This window comes from Arvicanthis niloticus, chromosome 24, assembly GCF_011762505.2.
Source record: "Arvicanthis niloticus isolate mArvNil1 chromosome 24, mArvNil1.pat.X, whole genome shotgun sequence".
NCBI classification, from domain to species: Eukaryota; Metazoa; Chordata; class Mammalia; order Rodentia; family Muridae; genus Arvicanthis; species Arvicanthis niloticus.
In genome coordinates this window covers 11,308,891-11,333,217 of record NC_133432.1, presented here as the reverse complement: position 1 = coordinate 11,333,217, position 24,327 = coordinate 11,308,891, and the positions used below count along the sequence as shown (strand labels likewise).

At 51.4% G+C, this 24,327-nt stretch overlaps 3 protein-coding genes across 11 annotated transcripts in view; 2 read left to right on the top strand and 1 right to left on the bottom strand.

The window, feature by feature from the left end:
* The first annotated feature begins 324 nt into the window (after positions 1 to 324).
* Rita1 (RBPJ interacting and tubulin associated 1) lies at positions 325 to 4,130 on the top strand. Of its 4 annotated transcripts, none has more exons than XM_076922639.1 (4): positions 325 to 536; positions 886 to 1,007; positions 1,257 to 1,608; positions 3,237 to 4,130. In XM_076922639.1, exons 3-4 carry the CDS (start codon positions 1,340 to 1,342, stop codon positions 3,727 to 3,729), a joined length of 762 nt encoding a protein of 253 aa, XP_076778754.1. In that variant the 5' UTR covers positions 325 to 536; positions 886 to 1,007; positions 1,257 to 1,339; the 3' UTR covers positions 3,730 to 4,130. The 4 variants fall into 4 exon arrangements, with proteins under 4 accessions (XP_076778754.1, XP_076778755.1, XP_076778752.1 ...); XM_076922637.1 differs by having other exon boundaries at positions 327 to 536; positions 882 to 1,007; XM_076922638.1 differs by lacking the exon at positions 325 to 536 and adding an exon at positions 605 to 679 and having other exon boundaries at positions 882 to 1,007.
* Positions 4,131 to 6,557: 2,427 nt separating this feature from the next.
* Positions 6,558 to 23,863, bottom strand: Drc10 (dynein regulatory complex subunit 10). Of its 3 annotated transcripts, XM_076922632.1 has the most exons (7): positions 23,724 to 23,863; positions 23,399 to 23,555; positions 18,877 to 19,016; positions 12,394 to 13,204; positions 10,547 to 10,780; positions 8,598 to 8,669; positions 6,558 to 7,063 (listed from the first exon to the last, which is right to left on the bottom strand). In XM_076922632.1, the coding sequence occupies exons 4-7, from the start codon at positions 13,111 to 13,113 to the stop codon at positions 6,713 to 6,715; spliced, it is 1,377 nt and encodes a 458-aa protein (XP_076778747.1). In that variant the 5' UTR covers positions 13,114 to 13,204; positions 18,877 to 19,016; positions 23,399 to 23,555; positions 23,724 to 23,863; the 3' UTR covers positions 6,558 to 6,712. The 3 variants fall into 3 exon arrangements, with proteins under 3 accessions (XP_076778747.1, XP_076778746.1, XP_076778748.1); XM_076922631.1 differs by lacking the exon at positions 18,877 to 19,016; XM_076922633.1 differs by lacking the exon at positions 18,877 to 19,016 and having other exon boundaries at positions 10,730 to 10,780.
* Positions 23,828 to 24,327, top strand: part of Tpcn1 (two pore segment channel 1) — a 50,256-nt gene continuing 49,756 nt past the window's right edge. For 3 of the 4 annotated variants that reach the window (XR_013107034.1, XM_076922628.1, XM_076922630.1), the window contains exon 1: positions 23,828 to 23,970. The gene's annotated coding sequence lies outside the window, so the exon portion shown is untranslated. Of the gene's footprint in view, positions 23,971 to 24,265; positions 24,283 to 24,327 lie in introns of those variants that run through there. The other variant, XM_076922629.1, reaches the window with a different exon arrangement.

Sequence of the window (24,327 nt, the reverse complement as noted above, 5' to 3'; positions counted from 1 at the left end):
GGGCGAAGCCAGAAGGATGGGGGCGGGGCCTAAGTGTAGTACCAGCCGGGGCCTGAGGGGCATACCAACTAGTGGGGGTGAAATGTATCAACTGAACGGTGATAGATGCTTAAGAGACCTACTAACTATGCGAAGACCGATCCACAACGGGTATTATAACTGTAGGGAGAGCAGGACTGAGGGACATAACAACTGAACTTGTGGAAGAACTTGAGGAATGTACCAACTACGCAGGCGGAGCCCCGGAGGGGCGGGATCTCCCGAGGGGCGGGGCCTAATGGTGCACAGAGAAGGGGTGTGGCCTGTGGAACGTACCATCAGCGCGGGGGCGGGGTGTAGGGACGTGCCAGTGCGCAGGGCCGGGGCATCGCTCCTGTTGCCCAGCACGGCATGCGTGTAGGCGCGTGTCGCTGTGGCGCCGCTGCGGATTCTGTGCTGTGCGGGCCTCTGTGGCGGAGATGGAGCTTGCTGGCCAGAGCCCCCAATAGGAAAAGCGTCGGACATGGAGTTCCCGTGACGCCTGCGCTTTCAGCTTTGTAAGCTGTCTGGTGCATGTTACTCCGCTGCTTGGAGCCTGAGTTGTAATCGGGGGGGGGGGGGGGGGGGGGAATGGATATAATCTGAGAGACAGGTCGGCGGAGACAAGAACGCACCACGTTTGCAAAGCGCTTTGCACAAGGTAGGCATGGAGGCGACAGTGGCTTGGGAGCCCTTTTCCCTCTTCCACCATAATTAGTCTGTCTGGTTGGTGCCATTCCCCTGCTCGCCCGCAGTTGTACTATAAATATTTGTTGAGCACACACTGTAGGCTATAATTGTGTATTTACTTATTCGTTAAATATTTGCTGACGGCATTTTCCCCTGTCTCCACAACTAAAAAGACAGGAGGAGTGCCTGCTTAGCCTGCGGCATGCACAAAGCACGGGCTTCGAACCCATGCACCTCAGACTCCAGGCGGTCGTGCAGTTCTTCGTGGGAAGTAGAAGCGGGAGGATCCGGAGTTAAAGGTCATTCTTGGCTATATAATAGAGTTCAGTATAGTGAGTTTCAGGCCGCCCTGGACTACTGAAACTGGGTGGGGGAGGGGCAAGAAAGTGAAGCATTTCCAAGGTGCCCTCTGAATAACAATCCTCCTGTGAGAAAAACCAGTCGCTTTCCCTCCGCCAGAAAAAGCCCTTTTTGCCCTTGGCTAAATTCCAAGCTGCTACTCTTCACTTGGCCCTGCTGCTCTTAGCTCAATCCGACCCCTTTCACAGGGAGCCCTGGAGGCTGAGTCTGGCAGGCCCAGCACACCCACTGGGCATCGTGAAGACCGCGGTGGCGTTGGCCCAGCAGAGGAATGCAGGCCCTCCACCTTCAACACCGCAGCCCCAGCAGCTGCAGGGTCAAGGCCAGGCCGTCCTATGTGGATGAGACCCTGTTTGGCAGCCCAACAGGAACCCGGCCCTCTCTACCAGATTTTGACCCACCCTGGGTGCAGAGTTGTAACAGATCCAGAGGAGTGGACCCGGGACCACCGAAGGTCTCTCTGGCCAAGAGAGACTGTGAGTCCCCCTCTTCCAGGGGCAGCACCCCAAACCTCACACCAAGGAAGAAAAACAAATACAGGTAAGGGGTGGGTGGTGGTGCAATCCTATACTGAGGGTGGTTGTCTTGGTCCCTTTCCTGGTTGCCACGATAAAATAATGTTGGCAGAAAAAACTTGGGGGAGAAAGGATGTATTCTGGCTTATGGTCTGAGTCTCTCTCCATAGTTATTAGAAGTCACAGCAGTGCGGGTTGGAGACGGCTGGTCACATTGCATGCTTGCTGCTTCACCTCTCCCTTTCTTTCAGTCCCAGGGCATCTGACCCCCCCTCTTCTGATATCCCAGGCACGTGCACATAAAACACTAGTACTAAGAAGAAGGTACATGCACACCCGCAGGCCAGCCTGCTGCTCTCCTCCCTGGTGATTCCAGATCCTGCCAAGTTGACAATTGACACTGACCACCAGAGTAGCCGTCAGGCCTCCTGGGACAGCGTGCTAGTGACCTGCTGTGTGGCCACAGCCAAGCGCCGTGATTCTCTGAGCTGTGTTTCCTCATGGCCTCATGGGATGAGCATCCCTGTTAGAGGAGAGTGGGGGCAACCTAGCCACAGCAACCCATGCTGGGAAGGTTTTGATGAGCGTTGGTGTGGGCCGGTGAGATGGCTCAGTGGGTTAGGGTTCTCGCCTCGAGCCTGGTGGCCTACGATTGCTGGAACCTTCATAAAAGTGGAAGAAGAGAACTCTCTCTCTCTCTCTCTCTCACACACACACACACACACACACACACACACAGTTGACCTCTGACCTCTACTTGTGTGCCTTGGTCTGCATACGCACACATATCCACACCATACACCCGATAGTAGTAATAAAATTTTAAAGAATTTAAAGGATATTCTTGGGGAAAAAAATTATTCAAGAAAAAAAAATTATATCACTGCTGAGCTCATAGAGACTTTTTTTTTTTTTTAAAGTACATTTGTATTTGGTTGGTTTTGGACGGGAGGGGCATATACTGGTAGAGGTCAAAGGACAACTTGTAAGAGTCAGTTCGCCGGGCGGTGGTGGTGCACGCCTTTAATCCCAGCACTTGGGAGGCAGAGGCAGGGGGATTTCTGAGTTCGAGGCCAGCCTGGTCTACAGAGTGAGTTCCAGGACAGCCAGGGCTACACAGAGAAACCCTGTCTCGAAAAACCAAAAAAAAAAAAAAAAAAAAGTCAGTTCTTTCCTTCTACCATGTGGATTCTGGGGATCAAAACTCAGGCTGCCAGTCTTGGCCACAAGCACCCTTACCCACTTGTGTTTATGAGGCACTCAATGGACCTGATCACTCCATTAATCTGGAGCTAAGCAGATTGAGGAAGAGCTCTGTCATCTGATGCACAAGGCTTGAGCATGTACAGATAGATATTCACAGGGGCACTGGGAGTGATGTGCCCTCCCCATAACAATGAATGGTGTACTGGGACTCTTAATGGTGGTGCTCATATGAGGTGCTCCAGGTGAGGGTCCCTCTTAGCACGGCTCTCCCTCCCCCAGCATGTCCTCCTGTCTCCAGGAGAAGAGAGAGAGAAGCCCCAAGCCGCTCTGGGCTGACACCTGTCGGGCAGGCTCTGCTGCTTCAGTCTCTGGTGGGGAGTGAGGTTGTAGAGGGTGTCATGGTCTTGCTTGGGTCACCCCAGGTCACTGCACCCTTCCCTTTTCCAGGTTGATTGGTCACACCCCATCCTACTGTGACGAGTCACTGTTCGGCACCAGCAAGGCAGGGTCCCGGATAGCCGTGGAGGCTGCCGCCAAGCTCCGGACCCTTTTCTGGACCCCACCAGCCACCCCTAGGGGCAGCCACTCACCCCGCCCCAGGGAGACCCCACTGCGAGCCATTCACCCAGCTGGACCCTCCGGGACAGAGCCCAGAGTGGACACAGGCTCTCAGAAGCTGTCCCAGGATGGGGTGGGTGTTGCCCACTCTCTGGGACAGAGGCGTTCTCATTCACTCACCCACCTAACTGTCCCCAGCACAGGTCATCCAGCTTCCAGTGCCCCACAGACCAATGGGCCTTGGAGTCCCCGGACTTACACGTCAGGGGCGACTATCCAGAGTCCCCGGGTCACTCCCAAGGCATGCTCAGGTAGTGTTTCAGGACCAGCTACGCCTCAGCGAGGGGCCTGTCCCCACAAGCCAAAGCCTCCTTGGAAATGAGATTCTCACCAGGTAAGCCTTTGGCTCAAAGCTCAGGTGGGGTCCTCTGGAGACAATGGTCCCCAGAGCATCCAAATGCTGGGGAACCCTCTGTGGGGCTCCATGAAGAGGATGGGCCATATTTTCCTTAGTCGTCACAAGCTCAGGATGTCCCCAGACTTCTGGTATTTGGGGTCCTTGAGATGTCTCTCTAGCCATGTCTCAGCCGCCTTCTGCATCAGTGCCATGCCCCACCCAGCTCCCTGAAAAGGATTCAGTTTCTACAGGGGACTGGAGGCCTTAAGGGAGTGTCCTGGGCTGTATATGGACCCCCGGGGGGGGGGGAGAACATGGGGAGACATTATTTTTAATTAATACTCATGTATTTATTCCATGTATTAAATCTATTTGAATCACTAAAATTGATAGCGTGTTAGTTTTTCTCCTTTAAGTCCTCAGTTGATTTCAATGGAGTTAGACAGGACAACGGGTGATCAGAGGATGTGATTAGATGTGACAGAAACATCAGTGGCCACTGAGGTCTGAAGACCTCAAGTAATGCTTTGTCTGCCCCAGGCCTGTCTCAGGCTTTCAACGCCACACATAGGTGGGTGGGTGGTTCTTGGGACATAGTAAGAGGCCTTTGCACCAGGCAGTGGTGGCACACGCCTTTAATCCCAGCACTTGGGAGGCAGAGGCAGGCGGATTTCTGAGTTCGAGGCCAACCTGGTCTACAGAGTGAGTTCCAGGACAGCCAGGGCTACACAGAGAAACCCTGTCTCGAAAAACAAAAACAAAAAAACAAAACAAAAAAAGAGGCTTCCAATTGTCTTGTGAGGGGGCGGGGATATAGCTCATGGTAGAGTGTTTGCCTAGCATACATGGATGGCGCCCTGGATTCAGTCTCCAACAACTCCCACCCCAACAAAACAAAACAGGGTTTAGTGATGAGCCAAGCAGAGACTCCTGGGTACATAGCACTCATTCCCTTCATGCTGCAGGGGCTCCTGGGCCTCGAGCTTCACTCAAGGTCCTGCATCCTTCCCTGGATGATGGCCATAGGGCCCTGAGCCTCTCCTTCCCTCCTCCCTCCCTGAGCGTTCCAGAGAGCCCAGTGGGTATCTCAACACTGTCTAGGGGTAGCCAGGCCCGGGAACATATAATCACCCGCAGAGGTGCCTTGGTCATGCCCGGGCACAGGCACACTTTGTGCTCTAGCCATGTCGGATAGCTAAGCCTCTAGAGCGTTCACAAAGAATTTGTTGATTTACCTCTTGTGTTTCTGTCCTGTCCCTCCGATGTTGATAGACACGGGCTAGAAATAGAAACCCACATTCTTCTTCCGTCTACACTAAAGGTTAGCTGAAGCCCAGGGTGATGCCACTAGGTGGCTGATGGCAGGTCTGGAGTCTGGCTGACACTAAGTGTCCGAACAGTTGGGGGTGATGGGGATGGGGCAGCCCAACAGGAACCACTAGAAGCAGAGGAAGGGAGACTGGAGAGAGGACCCAGCAGCTAAGAGTGCTTACTGCTCTTCTAGAAGACCTGTGTTTGGTTCCCAGCACCCTCATCAGATGGCTCATAACTGCCTGTTAACTCTACTTCCAGGGGAGCCAGCACCCTCTGACCTCTGCAGGCAGCAGGCACATGTGATAATATATGTGTGTGTGTGTGTGTGTGTGTGTGTGTGTGTGTGTGTGATATATATGTGTGTGTATATATATATTATATATATTATATATATGCATGTGTGAGTGCATGCATACACACATTTAAAAAAAAAAAAAAAAAAAGGAATGGAGGGGGTGGCTCGTCTGTTTACTGCTCTATCGGGGCCTGAGTTCAGGACCTTGCGCCCTCTCCAAGTGGCTCACACTGCCTTTAGTCCCAGTCCCAGTGAATTACGCACCCAGCTGTGGCCTCCATGGGCATGCCCACATAAATAAACCTCTTTCTGTTTTTGCAAGACGCGGTTTCCCTCATGCAACTCTGGCTGTCCTAGAACTAGCTCTGTAAACCAGGCTAGCCTCAAACCCACCGAGATCTGCCTGCCTCTGCCTGAGTGGAGGGCTTAAAGCCAAGGCGTGGGCCACTAGCACGCCCTCTCCCTCCCGTGAGCACCATCCTTGGTGTTTCAGAGTGGAAGGATGAGGCGGCACGCGCTCCTAATTTCAGCATTTAGGAATCAGAAGCATGGGGATCAATCACCCTAATTTCGAGGCCACTCTGGGCTACATAGAAATAAAGTTGCAGGGTGGTGGCTGACACAAGGCCCGGGTACTGGGATATCAGGGATGAGATCCTTGTAGAAAGGGCTGTTAAGTTTCTATGGGAGAATTCTCAATTCGTGAAATTCTGGCAACTAATACTTTTTAAAACTCATGGAACAGTCTGAACACACAAAACCCCCCCTTGCTGCTGCCCTCATGACAGCTCAGAGTGAAGGGGCAGATGCCATGAGTGGTGGGCAGTCCCCAGCAGGCCAGGGCAGCCTGGTGGTAATGTCTCATGGCAGCCACGTAGCTTCTGGACTAAGCCTAGGGCCCCCTTTCTTTCTTTCTTTCTTTCTTTCTTTCTTTCTTTCTTTCTTTCTTTCTTTCTTTCTTTTTTAAAATTATTTAATATATGTGAGTACACTGTTGCTGTCTCAGACACACCAGAAGAGGGCATCAGATCCCATTACAGATGGTTGTGAGCCACCATGTGGTTGCTGGGAATTGAACTCAGGACCTCTGAAAAAGCAGTCAGTGCTCTTAACTGCTGGGTGGGAGGATGGGGTCCTCCTCAGGATGTTGCACCCACAGCCTCAGCCTGGGGCAGATGCGTCTGTTAAAAGGTGAGCCATTGAGTATGGTTTAAAATGAGTTTGTTTTTAATTTTAGCCATCATTAAGGGCAGGGTTGGAAGGGCTGGGGCAGAATGGGGGGGGGGGGGGCGGCGCATGGTCGGGACCGAGTAGGGCGTGGTTGGAGCTGGGTAGGGGCGGGGCCAGACCAGGCACGCATCACTTCTTCTTGCCTTTGGGCTTGGCCTTGGGTTTCTTCTCCTTGCCCTTCTCTTCCTTGGGCTTCTCCTTGCCCTTGCCCTTGTCTTTGCCCTTACCCTTGCCCCGCTTCTTCTTCTTGGACCTGAGCATGGAGCGCACCAGGTAGCCCTTCCACACGGCCTGGATGAGCGTGGCGGCTCGCACCATGCGCACCATCTCACGCTCTGCCTCCACCCGCTTCTTGGAATTGATCTCGCTCTCGGCGCGGATCTGGGAGAACTCCTCCACCAGCACCGCGTGCCTCTCCTTCAGCTCCTCCAGCTGCATCTTCTCCTCCTTGTGGATGCTCTCCAGGTCCTCGTATTCGTCCTAGGAGAGGGGCATGGCTGGAGGCGCGCAGCACCTGGCACGGCCTCCCTGTTCCCCATGTGCCCGCCCGGCTTCCAGCCCAGCCAGGTAGGATGCAGAGCCTGTCTCTATTATTTATAGCTGGGCTCGCTCCAGGAAAGACCCGACTGAGCGGATCTAGGAATGGAGGGACAGATAAGGGTTGTGACTTGTGCAAACCTATGTGCTTTTGTTCTGTGTAAATGCACATGTGAATGAATGCTGTGTGTGTGTGTGTGTGTGTGTGTGTGTGTGTTTGAGTGTGAGAATAGAGGTGGAGGCTTCAGGTCATGGTCAAGTCAGGTGTCCTCCTCGGTCTCTCCACCCTACTTTCTGAGGCAGGCTCTCGCACTGAACCTGCAGCATGCTGGTGTGACTGAGCTAGCTGGGCAACAAACTCCCAGGATCAGCCTGTCTCCGCCTCTCCAGCGCTGTGATTCCAGGTGCACACTGCCGCCTTCACTTTTCTTACACGAGTACAGGGGATGCGAACTCAGGTCCTCACGTTTGCATGACAGACAGCCTACAGAGCTTGCACCCCCAGCTGTTGGCCCTAGTTTTGAAGTCTAGCCTCTCTTCACCTTTAGGAGCTTCTGGTTTTCCTCATTTGAAACACTGGGACAATTCCAAATACCAGGGCCTGTTTCTGGGATCCAGAGACCTTTAAAGGGCTTCCGTATGAACTGGCCCCTCACAGATACCTGGATTGGAGACCTGGCACCCACTAGGTGGCGCTGTTGAGTAGTGACTGAATCCTGAACGCTCTGACTTCATCCATGGGTTATCCAGTGGATACATTGATTGCTGAACACACAGGAGGGGGGCCCTTCCGGGAGGAAGTAGTTCATAGAGGGGGAGTGGGGCGGGCCATTGAAAAGTATCTTCTTGGTCTGTGTCTCCCTCCTATTTCTTTCCCCTTCTCTTCTTCCTCCTCCTTCTCTTCCTTCTCTTTTTCCTCTCTTTCCTCTCCTATTCCCAGCTACTCTGTCCCCCTCCGTTCTCCTTTATCCCTCCCTTCCACCAGCATCTACAGATACAGCAGGGGGCACAGCTCAGGAGCCATGCCAGTTTGAAACCTTCAGACAACAGTGAGGACTGTCTTGATTCCCTGCCTTATCCTGGAGCCTGGCACCTGGACCTCTTGGGTGCAGAGTGATGGGGGGAGGGGGGTGTCTCGCCTGTGAACCGAGAGCAGGCGGGAGCTGAGCCAGGCTGGAGGAGAGGATCACGGGAGGTGGCTATTAGGTGGAGCCATGTGCTTCAGGATGAATCTGGATTTCAGAAGTTTCCGCTTTTCCTCTCTTCCTACCCAGCACCCTCCACACACACACACACACACACACACACACACACACACACACACACACACCCCTCCCATATACCCACCACCCACACCTAGTCACGCCCCTACAGGCAAAGGGTCTCCAGGGGAGGCTCATGCCTAGGCCACCTTGAGCAGCTACTACCAGACCTCCGCGTTACTCCCAAGCCCTCAGGAGGAACCCCCGGCACATACCTGCTTCTCGCTCATCTCCATGTCATATTTCTGGATCCAGTTCTCGATTTCTGTCTCCACTTTGTATTTTTTCTTAAAACAAAAAAAGTTCAGGGCTCAGTAGGTAGGTAGAGGCACGTAGGACTTGAATTTAATTCTCTGACGCCACAAGGGGGCAGCAGGGAGCTGATAACGGAGTTCTCCACACAGGCATTGTGGTATCTGTATGTCTGTACACAGGTACATACATACACACACAAACACAACATGCACACACACAATAATAATTTTTAAAGGGTTAGCTCCTGGCTGGAGGTGCGGCTCAAAACCTTTGCCTAGCATGATCTTCAGTACTTACAAATTAAATTAGAGAAACATGTGGGGCTGGAGAGGGCTCAGCAGTTAAGAGCACTAGTTTCTCTTCCAGAGGACCTAGGTTCAATTCCCAGCTACTACATGGTAGCTCACGGCCCTCTGTAACTCCAGTTCCAGAGGGTCAGCATCCTATGACACTGCACACATGCAGTGCACAGACACGCATATAGGCAATACAACCACATACATAAAATCAAAATTGAAAGAAGAAGAAAACACTTGGGCCAGTGTTTTGATCCCAGCACCCAGAGGCAGGTGGATCTCTGAGCTCTAGGCCAGCCTGGGCTACATAGCAAGTTCCAGGACAGCCAGGGCTACACACCGAGACCCTGTCTCAGTAAATTAAAAAACTCTTTCCCTCCCATACATAAAATGGAATGCGATGTGGCCACAGACATGAATGGAGCAAAGACGCGGCCTTCACCATGGGTGGACTTGGAGATGGTGGCGAGGGAGAAGCCAGAGCAGAGAGCAGACTCCAGCCATTATGGGGGGTGGGGGCGGGAGTGAGGGGAGGAGCTCCCTACTGGCAGTTACAGTTTTAAATTTTAAATTTTTAAAAAAGTTTTAAATTTAAAAAATAATTATATTTTTTTTTATTTATTTCTTGTGTGGGAGATAAGTGGGCATGTGTCACCAGGCATATATGGAGGTCAGAGGACAGCTTGCAGGAGTTGGGTGTCTCCTGCCACCATGTGGGGCCCGGGGATCAGAGTCAGGTCATCGGACTTGACAGCAGGACCCCTTACAGACTGAGCTCTCTTGCTGCGTCCCCCCTCCCCCCTCCCCAGTGTCCCCCCACCCCCACCCCGTGCTATGTGTTGAGGTGATGAAATAGTTTGGAAGTAGACAGGCTGCAGGGAATTGTAGATAAACACTGAGTGGGCCGCTTTTAAATGGATATTTGCATTTTATGTGGATTTTTACCTCAAATGAAAAGAAGCAGATACCTGGGTGTCGTGATGGGCGCCTGTGATCCCAGCCCTTGGCCATCGGACTGCTGTGAGTCGGAGACTTCCTTGGGGTACACTGACTGACGTGGTCTTTTCATTGGGGGGGTGTGTATGTGTATGTGTGTGTGTACGCATGCAAGCATGCACAAAAGCAATAGTGGGCTGTGGTCTGAGGGCAGAGGACAACTTGCAGGAACTGGTTCTTTCCTCCCACGGGGCCCTGGGGATTGAACTCAGGGTATCAGGCTTGACCACAAGCGCCTCTATCCACTGAGCCATCCTCCAAGCTCCACATTGTCTTTCAAAAAACAAAAGGAGCTCCTTGGTTCCACAGAGCTGTTCTCAGTGTGGGCACTGAAGGCAGGCTGGCTTCAGGGGGCCCCAGGACCCTCTGGGACTGTCCCCCAAATCACGAACTACTTTGAGTAGGGGTCATCATCCTCCGGGCTCAGAAAAGTGGAGGAACTTTTGGGGGGCCACTGAGCTTCGGTTCCCTAATTCTGGGATAGTGGTTTGGCCTCCTTGCTCCAGCTCATGGCTTGGGTGCTTTCCCCCCCCCTCCCAGGAGATACCACCTACCTTGGGCTCCTGCACCCCTGGGCCAGCCCTGCCCCCCACTGTACCCCTGAGAGCTCAGGGCACCTTCCTCAGTGCCTGCTCCGCCTCCCGGTTCTCCATGACCAGGTTGTGGTACTGCGCACGAAGTGCCAGGATGTCTTGCTGCGTCTTGGCCAGCCTGGCCTGGGAGGCCCGGTAATCCACCTTCTGCTGCTTCTCCGCCTCCTGCTTCGTGCGGAGGAGGCTGTTCTCCGAAAACTTGAATACCTGGTGCAGATGGTTCTTTAGTTCCTGGATCACAAAGTTCTCCTTCTCCACCTAGGCCGGGACAAATGAGTACAGGGCCCTATTAATAGCCACACAGCCCCCCCACAGTCACAGGGCAGCTGGCCTTTGGCTGTGCCCCTCCCCCTTTAAGGTTCCAAACCAACTAGGCTTATGCTTATCTCAGTCAGGTCTGGGACCACATGCTCCCCTCCCCTGGGAAAGGGGTTGGCCAACTAAGGCCTACAGGCCAAATCCAGCCAGACATATCTGTCAATAAAGTATTATTGGGACACAGCCCTTTCGTCCTGATACAGTCCATGGCTGCTTCCACACTAACAGCGGAGGCATGCTGAGACCGTTAACCCACTGAGCCCAGTGTGTGGAATGTGTGACCCTTTGGAGATGGGCTACAGAGCCAGAAAGAAAGCCAGCTGCTGCTGCTTACCTGTGCCAAGTGTGCAGGAAGACGGTAGCCAGGGAGGACCCACAGCCACCAAGATGCAAAAGATCTGGGACTCGTTATAATACGCTAACTAGCAAAATCTGGGTGGGGGATGGGGTCGGTTGGAACGCATGTACAGGTGCACTTGAAGCTGCCTGCAGAAGCTTTGGATGTTCAAATATTCAAATCCTTCCATGAGATAAAACATGGGTCTGTGTTCACAGCTATAGAATGGTCTGTGTGTGTGCATGTGTGTCCTTGTGTGTACAGCCTCAACTGTCGTCCACCTCTCTCTTTGGCCTGGAGCTTGTTGGCTGTGCTAGGCTGGTGGGCCACTGACTCCCAGGGATCCTCCTGTCCCTGCCTGTCCAGTGTACAGATGACAGAGGTACACCACCACCCACCACGCCAGCTTTAAAAAAAGAGTGGCTCTGGAGCTCACAACCAGGTCCCCTGGCTTGCACAGAGGGCTTTGTCTTCAGTGAGCCATTCCCATCCCTGTGTGCATAAATGCAGGTGCCTGTGGTGTCCAGAAGAGGGCGTGAGTTCCCAGGGAGCTGGAGTTACAGGTATTTGCAAACTCCTGGACGGAGGGGCTGGGAACTGACCTCTGTTGCTCTGTGAGAGTAATGTGTATTGGGTGTGGTGGTGCACGCCTTTAATCCCAAGACTTGGGAGGCACCGGCAGGTGTGGAACTCTGAGTTCCAGGCCAGCCTGGTCTATGGCATTCCAGTCCAGTCAAGGCCGTATACTGAGACCCTGTCTCAAACAGACAAAGTATGCACTTTTAACCTCTGAGCCATCTCTCCAACTCCTCTCCCACGTGCCTGGTGTCTATCCTACCCGAGACAAAGGACCCACTTAGCTGGTGGCACAGACCCTTTGCCAACCCCTGGCTGGGAAGGTCTCTTTTGCTTATCTGGCTGACACCCCACTTTCTGTATCCTCCCTGTCTTAGTGACACTGTCCCTGTCCTTCTGACCAGAGTTCAGTTCTCTTGTATCATCCCTTGATAGCGCCCTGTCCTTGTCCTACATTGAGCGCTGGAGGTTGGGCTCACCTACAGACACACCTCCTGGTAAAATACTCAGAACAATCTCTGAGGAATAAATGAAGGGAAAGAGCTATTGGAACCCACGAGAAAAAAAGCCCAAGTCCCCAAGGGTTGGCCTGCTCCGGTGTGGTTTCTTCCCTAACTTGGGGGATGCTAGGGAGGTATACCTCTGACTCCTTGTTCTTCAGCACGTCAGCCAGCTCAGCCTGGAGGCCATCGATGACCTCCTGGTTCCTCTCGCTCCTCCGGCTGATGTCCTGTATGAACTGGTTCTTCTCCCTTACTTCCATGGGGCTGGTGAGAAGCTTCTCAAAGAGGAAGCCTCGGAGCTCCACCAGGCCGTTGAGGAGGCACTGGGCCCCGGGGCTTCTGCCTGGTGCCTGAGTCTGCAGCTGACTGGTGAGCTGGGGCTCGCTGAGCAGGAGCCTCAGGACAGTCTTGGTGGAGTCTCGGAACTGGTGTGTCAGTGGCCACAGGCTGGCCTTGTGTAGCTCTATGGACAGCAGGCGTTCCCGGCTCCAGGCTTCCTCGGCTTCTTCCTCTTCTTCCAGCTGTCTCTGTTTCCTCTGCAGGATGCTGGCCCTGTCCACCAGGGTCTGGCCAATGTCCAAATGCTCTCTTATGGCTATGGCAAAGTCCTTGGGCAACATGTCCTCCAGAGCCTCCGGGTGGGACTCTATGTAGGACATGAGTGTTATCAGCTCTACCTTGTGTATGGCCTCATCCAGGACGGACATGATCCTCTTGGCCTCGATAGTGTTGAGCTTGGACTTGGATGGGGACAAGGCCTTCATGGGCTCTGCTGGGACTATACCTGTCCTCAGTGGGATTTTTTGGATGGCCAGTTTCGGGTAGGAAGGGGGTATGCTTAAAAGGTCCAAGGCCATCTCTGGAGCAGCTGCCTTTGCCTCTATATAACCTGGCCCTCAGGTGGCAGCCAACTCAAGGCTCTCCTGGGTTTCACAATCTCCAGTAATCCTGCAAAAGGAAGGCGTGGCTGTTAGGCACATCACCACTGGCCATGATGACCACTGGACAGGACCTCAAAGCTACTCTTAGCTCTTTTGTCTTTGAGGTTTGGTTCGGTTTGCTTTGCTTTTGAGATATGGTCTCTCAAAATATAGCCTAGGCTGTCCCTTCCTCCCGATCTGAGGGCTTCGATTATAGGCGTATAACCACCCTGTTGGGCTTATCTTTTAGCTTCATGATGTTACTTGAGCCAGCAGGGTAGGAGGCCTGAGGGTGGAGGTGAGTCCCAGGCATGTCTATCAGGCGAGAAGCAGCCACTGTTCTGAGGACCAACATATGCGAGTTACCCAAGAGGTAGAAACATAGAGAGGACAGCTTTAGGCCGATGAGGTCACCCAGCAATGTCAGCAGCAGGAAGCCACACATGTGTAGGGCACACCAGGGCTAGCAGACCCCAGAGGAGTTGAAGCTGTGGCTTGGAAGGGCTGACCAACCAGAGATCGGAAATGCACCTTGCCCGGACTCGCATTTCTCCCCCATATTGACCCTAAACCAGCAGGAACCCAACTCGAGAGCCTGGGTCACAATGTGCCACCCCAGTAGCCAGGATGCAGAGGAGGCTGGGACAAGGAGCAGGAGGTGCCGTAGATTAGGACGGGACACGGGACAGAGCTGAACAGGTCACAGCCAACAGTGGGGCAAGGTCAAGCAGGGTGGGTGACTGTGCACCAGCACACGCCAGGAGTGTCTATGATCAGGTGTGCTCAGTGTGTGCATGTGTGTGTGTGTGTGTGTGTGCATATGTGCATGTGTGTGTGCCTATATATTACATGTCCAGATGCAGGCCAGATGTCACTATCAGGTGTCTTTCCTCATCCACTTCCTCCTTATTTTTTTGAGACAGGGTCTCTCACTGATCCTGACCTTTACCAGCTCAGATAAGCTGGGTGCCAGCAAGCCCGTGGGCTCACCTCCCCAAGGCTGAGATTACAAACTCTTGCCGATATCCTTGGCTTTTTATGTGAGTTCTGGGAATGGACCTCAGCTCATCAAGCTTGTGTGGCAGGCACCTTCCCAAGGCAGCCATCACCCCCGATCCCAGCCAGGCAATTTTGGGTATTGATTTGAAAACTGGAGTGGAGTGGTAACAATAACTTCCCAATACAGTGTACAGAAAGTTTCAAGGGATATGGTAGCTGGTAAGACCAGCACCCAGGAGGCTCGGGCAGGGTGATGACTGAGATTTCAAGGCCTGCCTAAGTATATTTTCAAAACTCCAAAAGTTAGTAAGTCAGTAAATAAATAAAGTTAAGCCAGGCAGTGGTGGCACATGCCTTTGATCCCAGCACTTGGGAGGCAAAGATGGGTGGATCTCTTGAATTCCAGGCCAGCCTGGTCTACAGAGTGAGTTCTAGGACAGTCGGTGCTACATCGAGAAACCCTGTCTCAAACAATTCACCAGGTGTGGTGGGGCAGGTTAGTAATGCCAATTCTTGGAAGAAAAGACAAGAGAGAAAAGAAGTGGGGAGAGGAAGGAGGCTAGTCCCATTTTCCTGAACATCAAATCAAGTCCTGAACTAGGTTTTCAGCACTTGGGTCAAGACCCCCTCCCGCATGGGTTGCATATCAGATATATTGCAGATCAAGATATTTACATTATAGAAATAGCAATGAAATAATATTATGGCTGGGGGTCACCACCACACAAGGAAGTGTGTTAAAGAGTATCGGTGTTAGGAAGGTTGAGAACTGCTGTTCTGAAACAGAAAGGGCATCAGGGTAACACCTGCGATGTCACCAAATCCAAGGTTTGGCTAACAGAACTGTATAGTGACTTACATACTTGTTTCTTTGTTTGAGACAGAGTCTCATGTAGTCCAGGCTGGTCTGTGACTTGCTGTGTAGCAGGTGATGCCCTTAAACTCCTACCTCCATCCCCAAAGCCCGAGGAGTGCAGAAGTGTGTGGTTAGTGGTTACCCCGGGCTAGCAATGTTACTTTCTTACTTCTGACCTATGAAGTAACATCAGCTGAAGCTGAAGAAGGATGCAGAGAACCTGTATTATCTACAATTGTTACCAAAGTAAAAGGTTTGTCTTGAACTCAATGGTGACATCAGGAAATCAATAAGGCTTTGGCAAGCCGGGCATAGGGGCACACACCTTTAATCCTAGCACTCAGGAGGGAAATGTGGGCAGATAGATCCCTGAGTTTGAGGCCACCTGGATCTGCAGAGTGAGTTCCAGACAGCCAGGACTACACAGAGAAACCCTGACTCTAAAGGAAAGACTTAAAAAAATTTCTGTGGCTTTGGTAGCACAGTGGCTGGATCCCAGTCCTTGCTGGGGGACCTAGGTCTGGTTACTTCTGGGGGGGCCTGGGCTCCCTTTACTGTAAGGCAAGACTCCTTGGGTTCAACGGGATTCTTTGAGCACAAGGCTTGGACATGATGTGTCTTCGAGAGACAGCTAATATTACATCATAGGCCCAGGGAAACCGAAGTGTGAGCCTGGAACATCATGGTGTCCTGTATGAATGCCAGCCACAGCCGAGTACCTACCACTATGTTCAGCCTGCCCCTTCTTCATGCCCCTTGCCCTGCTGACTGGCTCTGACATCCGACATTCAACATCCCCACAGGAACCTAATTAGCTGTTCACTACCTTTCCCTTCTCTGAAGAAGCAGGGTCTGCCAACACCAGCAGGGGCTCGTCAGGGTGTGTTACACACTTCTATGACTTGGGGAAGCTCGGAGAGAGTATTTGGAGGGGGCAGGGCAGAGGACTTGCTCTCAGACCTCAGACTTGGACCTTGGACTCCTTAAAGTCTTAGCTGCCCGCACTGGAGAGGACAGTGGCATTGATGTTTCTGTCTGTGGAGATCTGTGTGCTCATCAGGTGAAGGCACCCAGCTTTCCCTCCCGTAGCAGCCTCTCTCTGTCATAGGCGCTCGTGGTTCATGCAAAACCCCACAGGTGTGTTAAAGTGTGAGTTCCCAGCCTGCTGAGCTATTCAGGGATGGTGGGATGTTTCTTTAAGAAGTGGAGTCTGGTGGGGATTTCCTTTGGGGGGGATGGGTGAGTATGGAGACTGAGTCTTATTGTATAGCCTTGGCTGGTCTTGAACACACAGAGATCCACCTGCCTCTCCATCTGGCTCTTGAGTTTTGGGAGTGAAAGACATTGGTAACAATACCACACTTGCTGGTTCATGGTTGTTGGGTCATTGGGGGTGTGCCCTTGTGGGGACACTCACACCTGTCTCTATATCTTTGTGTGTGTGTGTCTCTCTCTCCTCTGCCCCGCCCTCCTCCTCTCCAAACCACTAAGTGATCCAGCTCCTCTCTCACAGGCTCTGCCATGGTATGATGCACAGTCCCACCACCGCCTCCTAAACAGCAGAGCCTCCAAACACAGACAAGACCAGCCTTTCTCCCTGACAAGTCATTCACTTCAGGGGCTTTGTCATGGTGAGAAAGCTGAATGACACTGCGGTCTTGGTGGAACTGTCCGTCAAATAGTCCTGTCCACTATCTCCGGGGAGCAGGGACTCTGGCTGAGGGGAAGCCGCAGAGGTAGGGAACGCTAAGCTCCCGGCTCCTTGCTTTCGTTGCTGCACCCAGCCACCATTTGTTTCTGTTGTTTGCCATGAGAGAGGCTCGGCTGATCAGATATGCAATCGAAGAGCCCAGGCGCTGATGATGATGGAGAAGGGGGATAAAGCGCGATGCGAAGCCACAGGAGACTATCTTTAGTTCATCAGACCGCAGACAGCAGTGCAATCGGGTAAGTATCTAATATGTCTAAGGACAGAGGAGAGAGGCGCCTGGTCTGTTGTGAAGGATGGGAGGCTTCCTGGCCAATCAAAACGCACCCAGTCAGACCTTCTTAGAGGCTGAAGACCCAGCCCGAGGTGGGGCCATCTTGTTTCCCTGGGGCTCGCTCTCTCCCTCTTCTTGGTCTCTCATCCCACAGTGAGCTCCCTAGAGACCTTTTCTTGACTATAAAGTGTATTCTGGGAAGCTGCGGTGCCTCTCCCAAGCCCCTCAGATGAAGGGTCCCTGCCCCGAGGCCACAGGACAAAGGAAGTAAGTGTTGGACGGACGGATGCACTTTTCCACGTTGTCCTCGGAGTTCTCTGAGCATCAATCAAAACTCCCAGAATTCCCCGGGAGACAGAAGCTGGGATCTTAGAGCCACGGGGAATGCTTCCAATTTGCTTTCAGCCAAATTGCCTCTTTTGCTTTAAAGGGCAAGCTTGTTTTCTTTGATTACCAAGACGCCCATCAGCTCTTGACAGCTCATTTGGGTGAACAGGGGTAAAAAATGGGAGAAGGGGATGGTGTGGGGAGAGGGGGTAAATGATGACGCCAGCGAAAATTACCAGAGGGTCGGTTTCTTGAATTCTAACATGATTGTTCCCTGTCCTTTTTGATGCCACCAACCTTCATATTGAAATTGTTGCCAACCCAGCCTCCCTTTGTAAGAGTCCTGCCCAGAGAGTAAAGCAGGGCCTCTGCTAGACCATGGCTTTAATTGTCATGAATTCTATTGATTCATCTTTATCATGCAAATGTGCCTACAATTCATTCAGACAGGCCTACTGGGTATTTATTACTGCGCTCTTATTTTGAAAAAAAAAAATTTTTTTTTTTCAGCTAAAGGAGCCCTCACAAACACTTGTAGAGAAACTGGAAGAAACCCCATCACCTGTGACTATGGGGAGGTCAGAAAGAGAAGTGCCTTGGTTTAAGAACTTTTTTTTTTTTTTAATTTTGTAATACTGCCCAATGTTAGAACTTATCTATGTGTTCAACTGTTATAAATACACAAGTGATCCCAGCTCTCTGGATGTGGGGGGCAGGATCAGAAAAGTTCAAGACCACCCTTGGCTACATAGTAAGTTGTAGGCCACCCTGGGTTACATAGGGAGACTCTGTCTCAAATGAAATAGAAATCAAGGAATACTCTCTGTTTTGTTTTTTGTTTGTTTTCAAGCAGAGTTTCTCTGTGTAACCCTGGCTGTCCCGAAACTCTCTCTGTAAACCAGGCTGGCCTCAAGTTCATAGAGAGATCAGTCTGCATCTGCCTCCTTCTAAGTACTGGGATCAAAGGTGGGCATCACCACTGCTGAGCTAAGAAGTACTTTCTAAGGATGAGTGCTTTGGGTCCTTAGAACCCTACAAGGTCATAGTTATTTTCTCCGATTCACAGATAAGAAGAGGGAGCTGAGAGAGAGGTACAGGGATCCAGTCAATCATGCTGAAAGCATCCATTCATGCTCGGTGCCTAAAGATGCTGGTTACCAAAACTGAGGACCTGAGTTCAATTCCTGCAGCCTATGGTGGAAGGAGAAAACCAACTCCTGAGATTTCTTGCCCTCCATACATGTGCAGTGGCACACCAGCACGCATGCGCGCGCGCACACACACACACACACATACACACTATTACTACTACTTTTATCTTAGGCAGCTATCACATAGTAGATGCTCAGTACATGCTTGGCTATCAGTAGATGAGGAGACAGTGCCTTCCCATCACTTCCTGCAGGATGATGCAGATGCAGTAATGAGGTCACAAGCCGGATCATGTCCTCCGTTGGTGTCTTAGTTAGGGTTTCCAAAGAGACACCATGACCAAGGCAACTCTTGGGAAAACATTTCAGTGGGGGGCTGGCTTACAGGTTCAGAGGTTCAGCCCATCATCGTCATGGTGGGAAGCATGGCAGCGTGCAGGCAGACACGGTGCTGGAGGAGCTGAGAGTTCTACATCTTGATCCAGAAGCAGCAAGATGGGGGCTCTCTGTACCACACTCACGAACCTTGAAAATATATATATGTGTGTGTGTGTGTGTGTGTATGTATGTGTATATGTGTATATATGTATATATATGTATATATGTATATATGTATATACACACACACATATATGTGTGTGTGTGTATGTATATGTATGTATATATGACCTCTCAAAGCCCTGCCTTCACAGTGACATACTTCCTCTAACAAGGCCACACCTCCTAATAGTCCCACTCCCTGTGGCCAAAGATTCAAACACATGAGTCTCTGGGAGCCATACCTATTCAAACCACCACATTTGGGTTTGGGTTTTGTTTGCTAGACAGAACCTCACTGTATTGCCCAGGCTGGCCTTGACCATGTGATTCCCAGCCTTTGCCACCCGAGTAGCTGGAAACTACATCTTGTGGATTATATTCGGTTTCTGGAGGCCCCTGGGACAGGCTTGTGGCAATGGTGCTGGAAGGCTTGTCCAGGGACAACATCTCAGCTGTGGCCAGAGGCTGCAGAGCTTCAAGGATGGATGGTGGTTGGTAGCAACCTGGGATAGGTGCTCACATTACTGCTTGCAGTGGCCAACAACCTTCTGCAGTTTGGGACGGACCTGGGCACGGCCATCTGACCTTCTGTAAGTTCCAAAGTGAAAAGAGGAAGTCAGGGGCTCAGTGTGTGGTAACTGTGTGAGTTCACCTGGAGCCCGATCCCTGTGGCTCTCAGTGTGTGGTAACTGTGTGAGTTCACCTGGAGCCCGATCCCTGTGGCTCTCAGTGTGTGGTAACTGTGTGAGTTCACCTGGAGCCCCATCCCTGTGGCTCTCAGTGTGTGGTAACTGTGTGAGTTCACCTGGAGCCCGATCCCTGTGGCTCTCAGTGTGTGGTAACTGTGTGAGTTCACCTGGAGCCCCATCCCTGTGGCTCTCACCCAGTCACATGGGGTTTTGTGAGCTGATCATCCTCTCCAGGCTTTGGCTGCCCTTCTGTTAAATGGGGACAGATAGGGGACTTTACAGAACTCTTCTATGAATGTGATACTGTAAAACATGTCCAGCTTTTATGAATTTTATTACTACTGCAAAAATGATAGGAGCTGGGAAAATGGCTCAGTGGTTAAAAGCACCTGCTGCTCTTCAGGATCAAGGTTTGGTTCTTGGTACACATGGAGGCTCACAACCATTTGTAGGTCTAGATTCGGAGGATACAGTGCCCTCTTCTGGCCGCTGATAGTACTGCACACTATGATGCACATACAAACACACACACATACATACATACATACATACATACATACATACATGAAGGTAACCCATTCATATGCGGTCCCAAAGTACAACTACAGTATATCATCCTGCAGACTGAACAAAATAGGAGGAGAGGCAGGAGGATGCTGGGATTGTTGGCTTCCAACTTAAATGAGAAACTCGAGCCCCAGGTTCAGAGAAAAACTGTTCCTCAGAGGAATACACTGAGAGCTACAGAGGACACTCAATCTCTCTTCTGGTTTTTGTGTCAGATGCTTTGAGTTCCTTTCTTGGTCACAGTGTGCTTTAGAAATGTGCATTTCTCATCATACATGACTGTACAGTGGGTTATTTTGGTTGTTTCAAAAAGAAGGAAGGACTGAGAGTGACACATCTGCTTAGCATGTGTGAGGTCCTGGGTTCCATCATAGCACTAATGTATGCACACACACACACATGCACACACCTACACACATGCCACCACATGAATACACCTATACATGCACACACATACATGCACACATATATGCATGTATACACACGTACATGTGCATGCACATGTGCATGCACGAGTGCACAAGCATGCACACACACATACACACATGCATGTGAACACACATATACATGCATACACACATGTACATACATCAACATGCATACACAATACACACATATACACACAATCCATATACACACATCCACATGCACACACACACATACACATGCATATACACACTAAGTAAATAAAACAGAATTTAAAATGCAGGCTAGAGAGATGACTCTGTGAGTGAAATGGTTGCTTGCTGCTTGAATCTGAAGCTCCTTAACACCCATGTAAAAGCCAGGCGTGACACACAGAATAAAAATAAACCCTTCATCATTAAAAAATATATTAATTACCAGAGTGTAAGATATCAACATAGTTAATACATGTAGGGAGCACAGACTTTGTATTCGCCTGGCATTTTGGTGCTGGGGATTAAATTTAGGGCCTCATATGTGAGATCCACTCAGTGCCACCCGACTGCAGTGTGAGCCCACGTTATTCTTTCAGTAATTAAGCCTGTACTGAGACTAGCAGGGAAATGCATTTCTTTGTCCATTAAAAGAAAAAAGTGAAAAGAAAAGAAAAAAAGTCTTCTGCGTTTGAAAGCATTCGGGTTAAATTATTTTCATTGGCTACCGGATCTAAGCTGTTGCTATAATAAAAGCAGAAGTTCAGAGATACTTTCCCTTGATGCTGTGTTTCAAATGCTCTTGATTTTTAATCACTTTTAATTCCAAGAACACTCACTAGGGCCTCAAAGAAAAAGTGCATGTGTGATGTCCATATAAGTGCAGGTGTCTTTGGGGCCAGAAGAGGGCGCTGGATCACCTGGAAATCCAGTTACAGGCAGTTGTGACCCACTTGATGTGGGTGCTGTGAACTGAGGGTCCTCTACAAAAGCAGTGCGTGCTCTAAATGTCTAAGCCATCTCTCCAGCCCCCCATTTTATGAGACAGGATTTCATGCACCTCAGACTGCCCCCACTAACCACACTGTTACAGTTTGTATATGCTTGTCCCACAGAGTGGCGCTATTAGGAGGTGTGGCTCTGTTGGAGTAGGTGTGTCACTGTGGGTGTGGGCTTTAAGACCCTCATTCTAGCTGCCTGGAAATCAGTATTCTGCTGGCAGCCTTCAGATGAAGATGTAGAATTCTCAGCAACTCCTGCACCATGCCTGCCTGGATGCTGCCATGCTCCTGCCTTGATGATAATGGACTGGACCTCTGAACCTGTAAGCCAGCCCCAATGAAATGCCATCCTTATAAGAGCTGCCTTGGTCACGGTGTCTGTTCACAGCAGTAAAACCCTAACTAAGACATACACTAAGCACTCAATCAGCCCATGTTAAATATGTAAATTATTCACTGTATGAGCCGAGAGAATGCTCTAGGAAATGTTTAGACAGGGTAGAATGAGTCATGGCAGGGAATCACTGCAATTAGCTGGGCAGTCACTCTGTGGCTGTGCCCACGCTCAGTTGCCTCGTCTCATTCAATCTTCCCAAGAAATTCTTTGTCTTCAGGATGCACAAGGACACCACATTTTTAAGGTTCGGAACTAAAATGTAAAGTTAACCTCAAAGGCAAAATTCTGGGTGTGAAGAAAACAACCGGGCTGGAGAGATGTCTCAGTGTTTAACAATACTGGCTGCTCTTGCAGAGGACCTAGGATCAGTTCCTAGCATACACATACATACCAGCTCACAGTCACCTGTGACTCCAGGTCTAGGAGATCCAGCTCCCACTTCTGGCCTCCTCGGTCACAGCACACACACATTGTGCACATACATTGTGCACACACATACATGTAGGCACCCACAGATACATACAAAGTAAAAGCATACAAATCTTTAAGTTGTTTTAAAAGAGTGTGTACGGCTCTTTCAGAGGACCAGAGTTTAGGTCCCTGTACCTATGTCAGGCAGCTCACAACTACCTGCCAGTAATTAATTTCAGCTCCAGGCTCTAGAGAGTCCAAACCCCTTTTTCTGTATTCATATACCCTACCAATGCAAGCATAATGATCATAATAATAATAAAACAGTCAACAAACAACAATGAAAGAAAAAAATCTAATTAGACCAGCGGTGGTGGCACATGCCTTCAATCCCAGTACTCAAAGACAAAGACTGGTGGATCTCTGCGAGTCTGAGAGTAGCCTGGTCTACAGAGTGAGTTCGAGGCTACATAGTGAGACCCTGTTTCAAAAACAAAACAAACAACGAATCCTTATTTTAAGCATACACTGAAGGGGATCATGCACCCAGCAAGCTCACCTCGGAACATCGTGCGGACAGTGGACGCCAAACAAATCAACCCATCCCATTACTGAATTAAGTTCACTCCATGTGAACTTCATAGACAGTAGTACCAGTGAGAGATGAGGGGCGGGGCTATGAAATGACAGGTGGACCAGACAGGAGGAGGCAAGACTATCACAAGAGGATGCTCGGTGGTCCTGGCAGGAGGCCTGGATGGAGGTAGGGCAGGGGAGTGAGGCCCTGGAGCTAGACGGGATGGCAGTGGGGCGCGGACCTCTCGGGGCTGGGGTCGGGGGTACTGGACAGCGCGCTTACTAGGTGCACACAGCCTGCAGTCCCGGGCTTTCTGCTGTCACTCACCTGCTTCTCAAGATGCAAGTTTCTCTGCTCACAGTTAACCAAGTCAGCGGCCCCTGTGTTGCTAGGTTACGAGCCACTCTTATAAGGCGGGACTTTGCGTTTGACTGACCTCCTTTTCACCATTCAACTTGTAGTCGGGTTGCGTTGGCTCCGCCTCCTGAAAGATGACCAATCAAAATCACCGCCTTTCTGACGTTCCACCAATCGAAAGATCTGAGATTCCTATTGGTTGCGGGAGTGAGGCGGGGAAAAGGGGTGGTGCTTCCTCGCTCCGCCCTCCCTCAGGGAGGAGGGCTGTGAGAACGATGAGTGACATGCAGCTTACCCTGTCAAATTTCATTGCGACCTCTCTGGTGGCCAATAGGCTGTGGCGCAGGGCTGTGGGCAGGGCTTGCGGGGCTGAGTGACAGGAGTCGGCGGATGCGAGGGCTGGCGCAGCTGCCGCTGTGGCAGCGTTGAGGCGGCGGTGGCGGCTGCTGAGGCTCCGCTGTGGGGATATTGGCGGCAGCAGCTGCGGGTAGCGCTGCGCCGTGCAGACCCGGTGCACGGTGCGAGATCCCGGGACGGCGCGTGTAAGAATCCGAGGGGTGGGCGATCCTGGCACGAGGGCAGGGGTCAGGGGTCAGAGGGTGCAGAGAAGGAGCTGGGACTGGGGCTGGGTGCTTCCGAAGCCCGAGGCGGGGCCTTGGGAGGTGGCCCGCCTGCTCTCTCCTTGCAGATCCCCTTCTCCCTGCACCCCTTTTCTTTGGCCTGACTTCCTGGGGCGACCCGGATCGCGACGGGGTTCGCAGGGAGTTGGAGCCCTCACCCTCCCCCCGCCGAGCGACCCTTCCTCCTCGTCTTCCCTCCCCTCTCACCTCCCGGTTGCGTCCTCTTGTGACCCGGTCAGTTTGCCCCAGGGGACAGACCCCAGGATATCTGATCCCGGG

Coding starts and splice junctions, on each gene's coding strand:
- Rita1 (XM_076922639.1), top strand. CDS start 1,340: ATGCAGGCCCTCCACCTTCAACACCGCAGCCCCAGCAGCTGCAGGGTC. Junction 1,609..3,236: donor AGGAAGAAAAACAAATACAG/GTAAGGGGTGGG, acceptor TCCCTTTTCCAG/GTTGATTGGTCACACCCCAT.
- Drc10 (XM_076922632.1), bottom strand. CDS start 13,113: ATGGCCTTGGACCTTTTAAGCATACCCCCTTCCTACCCGAAACTGGCC. Junction 10,781..12,393: donor TGAAGAACAAGGAGTCAGAG/GTATACCTCCCT, acceptor GTCCCGGCCTAG/GTGGAGAAGGAGAACTTTGT. Junction 7,064..8,597: donor TGGAGATGAGCGAGAAGCAG/GTATGTGCCGGG, acceptor CCCCTCTCCTAG/GACGAATACGAGGACCTGGA.